Genomic DNA, 9,669 nt, shown 5'->3' on the forward strand with positions numbered 1-9,669 from the left:
AGAGAACGACGAGAGTGGGACGGCCGCGAGGTGGCATGAAGGTTGCAGCGAGAAGCGGCGAGAGACTGCGAAAAGAGATACGAAGAGGCAGACTCCCCAGGGTGGGCGACGGCTAGCGCATCACACTCCTCTCCTTAAAATAGGTCCTAGTCGTCTATCGTAGCGGTAACAGCCTGGTCTATTAGGAGACTACAGCCTACGGTTATGAGACGTGTGCAGAGCCACCTCAGCCACAAAGCCACCACGAAAGCGAGCGCATAAAACCAGCCACAAGGCGCCAAGGCGCCGGTCTCGACCTGTGAGCCGGCTAGCACGCAGTCCCACTTACCGACTTCCCCTGTCCAGCCCGTCCTGTGCGCATCCTCGGTTCCTCTCCGGCTATCTGCCGCACCAGGGAGCCTCTAATACGGCACAACCCCCCCCCTCGCCGTCCTGCGCATTATTCCTGCCGCGGCCACGGGCGACCCAAACCTGAACGCACCGTTTCCGTCGTCGCTGAAGGTTTAAACGCCGGTTTGGGGAGGCACCTCTCTGGCCTGCGCAGCAGCCTACGCCAGCAGCGCCGCAGCCGACAGGCCGGAGAGCGCCAGCCCGGTCCACATGGCGGCGAGCACGGCGATCAGCAGCAGCAAGGCCGTGGAGAGCCAGACCAACAGCACGCTGCCCAACACGAGGGTGAGGAGCATGGCTCTGAGAGCCCGCGTCTTGGCGCCCAGCGGTCGAGGGTCGCCCGGGCAGCCACCCGCTGGGTGGAGCTCGGGGCAGATGCCGGCCGGAGCACCACCAAGGGGGCACGAAGACGGTGGGCCAGACGGACACTCTCGCTGCGCGAGGCAGATCGCCACGAGCAAGGCGCTCGCAAGGCGCTGGAAGAAGGGCAGCCACCGCATCGCGACAAAAAGGAAGCGATAGTTAAGATAGCGGACGTAGTCGAGCGCCGAGAGCTCGAACGGCATTTCGTCCCACTTGTCAGCGGCGTAGTACGAGACCGCAATGGTGGAGCGCACCGATAGAAGCGGGAGGCCGCAGAAAAGCAGGTTCATGCCGCCAATGTAAGCGTCGGCCATGTCGTAGAACGCCTTGCAAGGCTTTGCCGCCTGCGGGAACACCACGCTCTTGTTGGCCTCCCTGGTGATTGCCCTCACGCGCTCCGCGCCGCCTCCGCAGAGGTTGAACCTATCTTCGACGGCTAACTGGCGGCCAATGCACCGCCAGAGGTACACGTAGCCCTCAAGCTGGCTCTCGCTGAGTGCGAACCCGAGCTTGTCCGACACGAGCGCGACCATGCCCACGAACGCCATCTGCGTGATTGGGAGCTGATACTGGTTGATGATGAGCGTCTTGCCATGGGCCTCCTGCGCCTTGCGGACAGCCTTGTGGATGTCTCGCACCTGCTCGACACTCTTGTACGCGGCGTCGCTGGTCCCGAAAACGTCGCCGGTGAGCCAGCAGGTGATGTGCTTCCCCGTGTCAAGGTAGCGGTTTAATGCTTGCGGCGGCGTGCCAGAGCCGCCCGAGTCTTCGAGGATGTGGACGAGCGCCCTATTGGTGAAGCCCAGGACAAGGGAAAAGTGGAAGGTTAGCCCAATCCCAAAGGAGTACTCGCGGTACGCTGCCAGTCCGCGCGCATACTTGGCGCGGTCGAGCCAGGCGGGCGGCACGCTCGCGTCAACACCGCAGTCGCCCTCGACATGCTTTCCCGGCAGGAGATCCGCGAGGGAGGCCGGTGCCGGTGCCGGTGCCGGTGGCTTTGTGGCCGATGGCATCTTCGCGGGCGCGCCCGAAAACGCCGATGGCGGCTGCTCCGCTTGCTGCGGCAGCATGGCCGGGCAGAGGGGTGCAGCCCTCATCGGCAAAAAGTTCCGCCGGGTACTTCTGCGCGTTTTCCGCCGGGTTGCGAGTGGGTCGATGCCCTCCGCGGCGGGTGGGTTCGCGTTGGCCGTTGCCTGGAGACGGGTCGTGTGCGCGTTGCGCCGTGCGCTCTCGACATCTTTATGCACTCGTAGTCGGTCGAATGGTAGTTAGTCGGTCGTACTTACGGCGCAGAGGTGGCGTGACTGGTCGACCTTGGTTTGGGGACGTTTGAGGAGAGGGCGGCCTCCAGCATGCTGTGTGCCATCCGGAGTGGCCGCGTGAAACACGAAGTGCGAACTTTCCAGGCTTCCCGCACGTGACAGATTTCTTCGGAAAGCGACACTTTTGTCGGGGAGTGACCGGTTTCGGAGCCAGGCAGGCGCGCCGAAACGGAGGTCGAGAGAGACCGTTCTGTGATCGCTTCCGCCATTCGCTTGATGCTGGGCGCGAGTAGGCCACTGCTAACGTGCTGTGTTTGAGGTACCCAGGTAGCAGCGAGCTTGATTGACGACCGACCAATGAGGAGCTAGTCATCTTGCTTGCCCTGGAATGGCTGCACCACTGGCTCTCTCGCCTCCACTCCTCTCGAGATTTGCTCTGCTCCGAGCCGTTGGGATATTCCGAGGGTGGATCCCACTAGTCTGCTCATGCTCCCTGAGAACCAAGCTGATAATCCACATACACGGCGGATACTGCGGCATGTCTGCTCGCCCTGGTCTCCTGATGGCGTCACACACACACGTCACGTGGACGGTAGTTATGTCGGCCGTCCCTTCGGCATGGAGGATTGATGTTGCAGCACAAAAGCCGAGCAGAATATCCGGCAGACAGATGCCGTGCGCGAGGGTAGTAGCAGGGGCAGACAGATGCCGTCAAGGTGCTGGCCACGACAACTGGCGACGCGCGGGCCAACGACGACGCTCCATTCGTTGAAGAATCCAGGTACTCCGTGTCGCGTCCACCTACAGGGCTCCGCGGCCCGGGCTCGCTCATGCGTAACGCGCTCCTTTCGTGGGGCAAACGCGAACGACCATTCGCGGTTCGGGATCGGGAAGCCCTCCTCCGTGTCCGTGCCATTGAATTATCGATCGAAACTTTCAAGATTCCGTTGAGACCGTGTTATTTGTTTTAGGTATATTGTTGGCAGTGTTATGGCCTGCGACCTAGGGCTCTCTTGCCCGCAACCCGATAACAATCGTCCGGCCCGCTGAGTGCGCTTCTGAGCTCCCCGGCCTTGGGCGTGCGGTTAATGACTGCACTCCAAGTGCTCCAAGTTGCCCCACAGCGCCCTCGCTGTCCTCGTGCTTTTCTCTTTCGCGAAGCCACGCATTTGGCACGCTTTGTCCTCCTCTGCAACCATGCTCACTTCGCTCGCGTGGCTCCGTGGTGGCGCCACTTCCGGCTCAGATGCTGGCGGTGCTGGCGGCATGGGCTCTCTGAGCCCGACCTCGCTCGACCCTGCTGACTGGGCCACTCTCCGCGCCAGCGCGCATGCAGTACTCGACGCGTCGCTGGACAAACTCGAGGCTGCGTCGGAGGGTCGCGTCTGGACGCCGGTGCCCGACGACCTAAAGGAGGCTCTGCGAGCGCCGGTACCGCCAGAAGACGGGCTTGCGCACGGAGAGCTGTGCGAGAGGCTGCTGGCGCTGCTGCCGTACGGAGCCGGCAACACACACCCGCGGTTCTTCGGCTGGGTCCACGGCAGCGGCAGCCCCGGCGGTGTGCTTCCAGAACTCGTCGGCGCCGCGATGAATGCCAACTGCGGCGGGCGGGACCACGTCGGGATCTACGTCGAGCGGCAGGTGCTGACGTGGTGCAAGGAGATGATGGGGTTCCCAGCCTCGGCCGGCGGGCTCCTCGTCAGCGGGACCAGCATGGCGACCGTCCTCGCGCTCAAGGCGGCTCGCGACGCGCGGCTTGGCTTTGACGCGAGCCGTGAGGGCGGCCTTGCCGGCGGGTCAACTCGCCTCGTGGGCTATGCGGCGCAGGGGACGCACTCTTGCATCAAGCGCGCGCCCGCTCGTGCAGCAGCTAGTGCAGCACGCGTCCGCCGCCGCGTACTGCGCCGCGTATGCCTGGTACTCGGGGCTGGCGTAGTACGCCTCCCAGTATGCGGCGTAGGCGGCGGCAGTGGCCTCGTCCATGGGAGGGGCCTCGGTCGGTGGCGGTGGAGGCGCGTCGTTGTCGTTTGGTGGCGGCGGAACGTCCATGCCTGACACCGAGCCCCGCCAGCGAGCGCCACACTGTTGCCGTGGGTTCGGACTTTTTGCTGGTATGGTACATTCCAGCAGGCCCTGGATGTGAGGTTACCAACTGCACTACAAGTGCCTGACCTCGACTGAGGTTCGAAAGGAGCAAGCGACGGCCTCCCGCACCCGCGAGTCAAATACGAAACATATTCAAAGGCATACACTGGTTGCCATACGTGTAGCGCATGCGACCGCTGATCCGGCCTCCGCGGTCCAATCTCGTTCGCGCTCGCAGTCACGCTCGTCGGCTCGGACGCCGACGACGAGGTGATGCCCGCTCAGCGCGCGCAGATCATGATCACGACCACGCTCTCGATCGTCATTGGGACCAACCTCCTGCTGGCACCCGCTACCGCCCCCCTCATCCGCGCGCTCAAGCTCAGCCGCGCCGCGCCGCCCGCACACGAGGCGGGGTCGGGCCTAGGGTCGACTGGGCTCGTGCCGCTGCTAGGCAGCTCAGAGCTCACCCTTCCCGACCACGGCTCGCAACGGGAGCTATGCGCCCCTCTCACCAGCCCAATCCACGGGGCCTGGCGCATCCTGGACCAGTACTACATGAAACCGCTCTTTGGCGGCCGGCCAGATCGCGGGCCCACCCCGCCAACCTCCGTCTCAGGGCGAGTGTCGCCCTGAGGGGTGGGCGGATGAAGCGTGGCCTCGAGCACGAGTGGCATCGCGCGCCAACTCCTCTCAGCTGATTGGGTGCCTCGGAGCTCCTATGAATCCGGACTATCCCTTGCGATTCCCCAGACCGAGATATGGTTTGGCTGCCATTGCCATCACTATTATGGCATGCTACTGACTGCCATCCGATGGTGAGTAGACAGTAGTCCTCACATTTGTACAGATTACAGTGAGTCAAGCTTTTCGTTGACGCCAGGGCGCAGGGGGCGCACGGCCGAGCGCGCGTGGGGGGGTCGCGCTCGCGGGCGCGGGGCGCGGGGGTCGTGGGCGATCTAGGACGTCGACCGCCTCCACTGTGAACCACTTTTGATGCCTAACTCAAAGTAGCCAGCGCAGGGGGGATACCCGTAGCCCCCAAAGTGAACTGCCTGATCGACTCCCCGGCACACGGCGGAGGAGGAGGAAGACAGCACAACCCCAGGGCGGGAAGAGCAATGCCGTCAGGGGGTGTGGGTGGGACAAAACACCGACAGACGAGAGAAGAGGCCACAAAACAGACAAGCAGAATGGCAGGAGAGAGAGGCTCTGCAGGCCGCCCTTGGGCTCTCGCGTCTCTCTCTCTCGATTCGACCCCTGCTTTCGACCGATCAAAAGCAGGTCGAATCGCATCACAAATGTGGGAAGCCAAAAACCTCCCTTGGCTTCCCACACACAAACCCCCCTTCATGGGGGGAGCAGCAAATGAGGTAGTCTCTGCAAAATCACTGTCCCAGTGAATTCGCCCTAGACGCCTCCGTGTGGACTCGCAGCTCCGGCTGGATGTCGGCGACCTAAAGCTCGGCGGTCGTCGCTTCGCGCCGGCCGACTCCCTGTAGGACGTCGACCGCCTCCACTGTGAACCACTTTTGATGCCTAATCTCAAAGTATAGCCAGGGGGGATACCCGTAGCCCCTAAGGTGAACTGCCTGATCGACTCCCCGGCACACGGCGGAGGAGGAGGAAGACAGCACAATCCCATCGCCAATCCTGTCGAGGTCGATCCACCGTCTCGCGCGTGAATCGGCCGAGACCTCCACCTCGAGACGAGGGCCCACCCTTGTGTCGAGTGCCCCTCCAATAGCTCAGTAGAAGCGCGACGTGTACGGCCATGACCATCACCATCGTAGGTCCTTGCACTGCGACTGCGCCGCGTGCCAAGCTCCAGTGCGGTTGACCCCATCCAGGGACTGCCCGGCGATAGGGCTGTCGCCTCATCCATGCCGCTGACCGCGCCCAGCAGCGGGTGCTCGCCGCTGTCCACGGACGCGGCTCGTCAGGCGGCGCACTGCCGCCGGCTGCAGCGACGGCTACCCCGGCCGTCGCGTCCTCGAGAGAGGCGAGCGAGCCGGCAGCAGAGTCCGCATGGCCCTCACCGCCACAGCCGCTCTGCCTGCTGACCTCGCTCTCGCCGCCGCCGCCTGCAGCGGCGCCTCCGCGGCTCCGAGAGGACACGGCCCGCGGCCGCGCCTCACCGAGCGCCTCGTCGACGCCCTCGGCGACGCCTCCTCGCGTCGCGTGCCCGCGCGTGGCGACGGGACCGCACCGCCGGCAGAGCTCGAGTGGCCCTCCACGCCACCCCGAGACTGCCCGGCGATGGTGCCTCCGCCGCCGCGCGCCTTGCCGCCGCTGCCTCGCAGCGGCTGTGTGCCTCGGCGCCGAGCCGAGACATGCCAGGCGGCGTGCTGCCGCCCCAGCAAATCCTGTCGTCCGCAGCGTCAAAACTAACTTGAGCATGCATTGGCTCTGCCTCCACATCGCAGTCGCTCCAACCACTGCCAGCTCCCTTGACGCTGCTCCGTGCTGCAGCGATCTCCTTGAGAGATGCGCTAAGGCCATGCGTTGCGGCCTCTTTACCGTCAGCGTGTTCCAGACTCACGTATCGGAACCACTTCCCGACGACGAATATGCTGAGACTCGAACACGTTGTAGTTGCTTCTGGAGGTGGCCTTCCACCCCCGCGCCAACCCCTTCCAACCCCAACAAAACACCGACAGACGAGAGAAGAGGCCACAAAACAGACAAGCAAATGGCAACGCGCGTGTTCTACAGCGGCGCGCTCCGCGCGTGTCTCTGGGCGCTACATGCGGCCGTCGCCGTGCCCTTCATCAACCGTGCGCTCGAGAACTGGGGCGACCGCTTTCACCACAACGACAGGTCACATGCACAGAGGGGCGGCATTGGAGCTTCGCTGCAGCGGGGTGCGGTCATGACGCGGAAGAAGGCAGAGACACAGCGCTGCCAGACGCGTGCTACGACGTCAGGCCAGCTTCGAAGCAGCGTGGCCACAACTGACTGCAACAGACTGTCTTCATGTGTCTAGACTCTACCGGTACCGCGGTGCGCTCCGCGCACATAGGTGCCAGCGCGCTCCGCGCGGTATCTAGCCAGCGCGCTCCGCGCGTGTGTCTAGCTAGCGCGCTCCGCGCGTGTGTCCAGCTAGCGCGCTCCGCGCGTGTGTCCAGCTAGCGCGCTCCGCGCGTGTGTCCAGCTAGCGCGCTCCGCGCGTGTGTCCGGGTAGCACCAGCGCGCTCCGCGCGCACGATAATCCAGTGCCTACACTTGTAGGCACTGAAAGCTTGTTTCTGTAGCTTGGCCCCAGCGTGCCAGGGCACACACTTAGACCCGCTAAGCCTCGAGGCTCAGAACTTAGTCTTAGACTACTACTGGGCGGGGAGGGGGACCTGTTCCTTTTTACCCCTCTCCACACAGTACGTCGTTTTTATTTATTTATTTTACCCAACCATGTTGTGCGTCTGCGTGTGTGGTGTGAGGCGGAAACCGAAATAGAATCAGAGTAATTTTATTGGACGAGAAGGAGCGAGCACCGATGCACAAAAGTATGACAAAACACAACCCCCGCGACCTGGCTGCGGGGCGTGACGACATTCCACAGACAGTGCACCGGACACTGCGCGTCAACTAACTCTCCCGAGAACGCTCTCCAAAACCGGAAAGAGGGGGGGGTCGCAAGTTCGACAGAAACGGGCCCCATCGAATCGGGGAGGGGAGAGGGTACAGCAGCATCGCACGCCACTAGCCGCCGCCGGGGGAAACACCGCCACCGCCGCCGCCGTCGCCGACACCGCTGCCGCCGCCGACACCGCCCCCGCGGCTCAGCGGACGAGGACATCGCAGAGAACGGAGCCGGCCGAGTCGAGCGACTGGGACGGGCGGATGGCGGCGAGAGCGCGGCGGCTGCCTATCATCGCGAGGGTGAGGGAGCGGGTCACGGCTCGAGGACCAGCCGGTACCGCTGGCGGCGAAGGGGCGGCGAAGCACCTCCCGCGTCAGAGATGGGCGCGTCCGAGTCGTCCGCAGCGCGGCCGTCGGCGGCGGGATCTGCGGAGCGGATGCGCGGGGGCAGCGGCGCGCGGATGGCGGGGAGGGGGGCGGTGTTGATGGCGAAGAGCTCGGCCGCGTGCTCTGCGGTGAGCTTGTCGAAGTCTGGCTGGAGGTAGACAGTGAAGGAGCCTAGGGTTTGAGATATGGGGAAGTATGGGGAGGTATAGGGAGGTATGGGGAGGTAGTGGGGGGTAGTGGGAGGTAGGGGGAGGTAGGGGGGAGATAGGGGGAGATGGGGGGCGGGGGGGCGGCAGGCACCGAGCAGCTCCGGCCCGCCCACTGTCTCTGGGTAGAGGTCCCACGACCTGACAACATCTCACCTCAGATGACACTCTGTTGGAGTAGCCTCGCCGCCTCCGCAGGCCCAAGCACCGCGCGGGCCGCTGCAGCGGCTTTGGCCAGACGTAGACGTGCTTGGGCGAGAAGAGGAGGTTGTGAGGCTGGTTCGCCTTTTGCATGGCCCAGACTGCGGCCCCAACCTCCCCCACCTGCGAGAGAGGGGGGGGAGGGGTGCCTTGAGAGGGGGGGGGGGGGGGGGAGCCCCACCCTCGCCCACCTGCGACCATCCGTACACGTAGCAGTGCCCCGGAAAGCCGTCCGGCCTGAGTGTCTCCACGCCGCCCGCCAGCACCGCGCCGGGGACCAGGGCCAGCTTGGCAACCGGCGGCAGCTCGTCGATGACGTGGCAGTGGAAGTGGTTGACCGAGGCGGAGGCGCACCTGCCACAAGAGAGTCGACTCGAGCAGCATAGAAGAGGGAGGAGGTTGGCCGAGGCCGAGGCGGAGGGAGGCGCACCACGAGTTGAAGTAGGCGCAGAAGGAGGAGGGGCGGATGAGCTCGCCTGCACGCCAGGCAACGGCTGAGATATGGGGAGATGTGGGGAGATATGGGGGAGATGCGGGGAGATATGAGCCCTCGCCAGCACGCCAGGCAACGGGAGATATGGGGAGATATGGGGAGACATGAGCTCGCCATGGGCACGGCTTGGGCGGAAGGGTCATCTGCTGCCCCATCTCTCTCCCTCCCCCCCCCTCTCTCCCCAGATCTCAAAGCTCACCGACGGAGCGGAGGTGCGGCAGGGTCATCTGCTGCGGCACGAGCGACGCCGAGACGAGCAGCATATGCTTTGGGAAGAGCGGGAACCTAAGGGCACGCGCCGGTCTTGGTGGGGAGGGGCGGGGACGGGCAAGCGCCGCTGGGAGGAGGCGGTGGGGCTTGTCAGTGAGTGAGTCGTACTCTTGGCTCCTCTCCGCCCCTCTCGGCCCCTCTCTCTCCGCTCCTCTCGGCTCCTCTCGGCTCCTCTCGGCTCCTCTGGGCTCCTCTCGGCCCCTCTCTCTCGGCTCCTCTCGGGGGCTCACTTGTTTGTGAGGAGGTCGTAGCGTCCGCCGGTGAGTTGCAGCCGCAACAGCCGCTCTTCAGGGTTGCGGATCTGAAGCGGGGAAGGCAAGGGGGGGGGGGGGGGGGTGAACCAGGGACCAGGGAAAGGGTTTGGTTTGGGAAAAAATGGGGCGGGACGGGGCTGGGACGGGGTTTGAAGGAATGGGGTCCCCCCCTTTCCCAA

General features: G+C 64.6%; 4 protein-coding genes across 4 annotated transcripts in view; 2 read left to right on the plus strand and 2 right to left on the minus strand.

Annotated features, from left to right (window-relative positions):
- Positions 1–548: 548 nt before the first annotated feature.
- EMIHUDRAFT_96235 (hypothetical protein) lies at positions 549–1,766 on the minus strand (the record flags this gene model as incomplete). The annotated part of the gene is made up of 1 exon (XM_005766881.1): positions 549–1,766. The coding sequence occupies one exon, from the start codon at positions 1,764–1,766 to the stop codon at positions 549–551; it is 1,218 nt and encodes a 405-aa protein (XP_005766938.1).
- A 1,444-nt stretch (positions 1,767–3,210) lies between these two features.
- On the plus strand, positions 3,211–4,736 carry EMIHUDRAFT_461488 (hypothetical protein; the record flags this gene model as incomplete). The annotated part of the gene is made up of 2 exons (XM_005766882.1): positions 3,211–3,876; positions 4,339–4,736. Coding segments are annotated over 2 exons (1,064 nt in total), but the record flags the coding sequence as incomplete, so codon positions are not given.
- A 1,392-nt stretch (positions 4,737–6,128) lies between these two features.
- Positions 6,129–6,491, plus strand: EMIHUDRAFT_308609 (hypothetical protein; the record flags this gene model as incomplete). Its single annotated transcript, XM_005766883.1, has 1 exon — positions 6,129–6,491. The coding sequence occupies one exon, from the start codon at positions 6,129–6,131 to the stop codon at positions 6,489–6,491; it is 363 nt and encodes a 120-aa protein (XP_005766940.1).
- Positions 6,492–7,548: 1,057 nt separating this feature from the next.
- Positions 7,549–9,669, minus strand: part of EMIHUDRAFT_448101 (hypothetical protein) — a 2,868-nt gene continuing 747 nt past the window's right edge. Inside the window, exons 2-9 of the mRNA XM_005766884.1 lie at positions 9,467–9,539; positions 9,166–9,251; positions 8,904–8,949; positions 8,665–8,827; positions 8,481–8,596; positions 8,367–8,413; positions 8,046–8,237; positions 7,549–7,965 (exon numbers count right to left, since the gene is read on the minus strand). Of these exons, the coding sequence (XP_005766941.1) occupies positions 7,880–7,965; positions 8,046–8,237; positions 8,367–8,413; positions 8,481–8,596; positions 8,665–8,827; positions 8,904–8,949; positions 9,166–9,251; positions 9,467–9,539 (809 nt within the window). The 3' untranslated portion in view covers positions 7,549–7,879. The remainder of the gene's footprint in view (positions 7,966–8,045; positions 8,238–8,366; positions 8,414–8,480; positions 8,597–8,664; positions 8,828–8,903; positions 8,950–9,165; positions 9,252–9,466; positions 9,540–9,669) is intronic.

Source organism: Emiliania huxleyi (genome assembly GCF_000372725.1).
Source record: "Emiliania huxleyi CCMP1516 unplaced genomic scaffold EMIHUscaffold_5, whole genome shotgun sequence".
Classification (NCBI taxonomy): domain Eukaryota; phylum Haptophyta; order Isochrysidales; family Noelaerhabdaceae; genus Emiliania; species Emiliania huxleyi.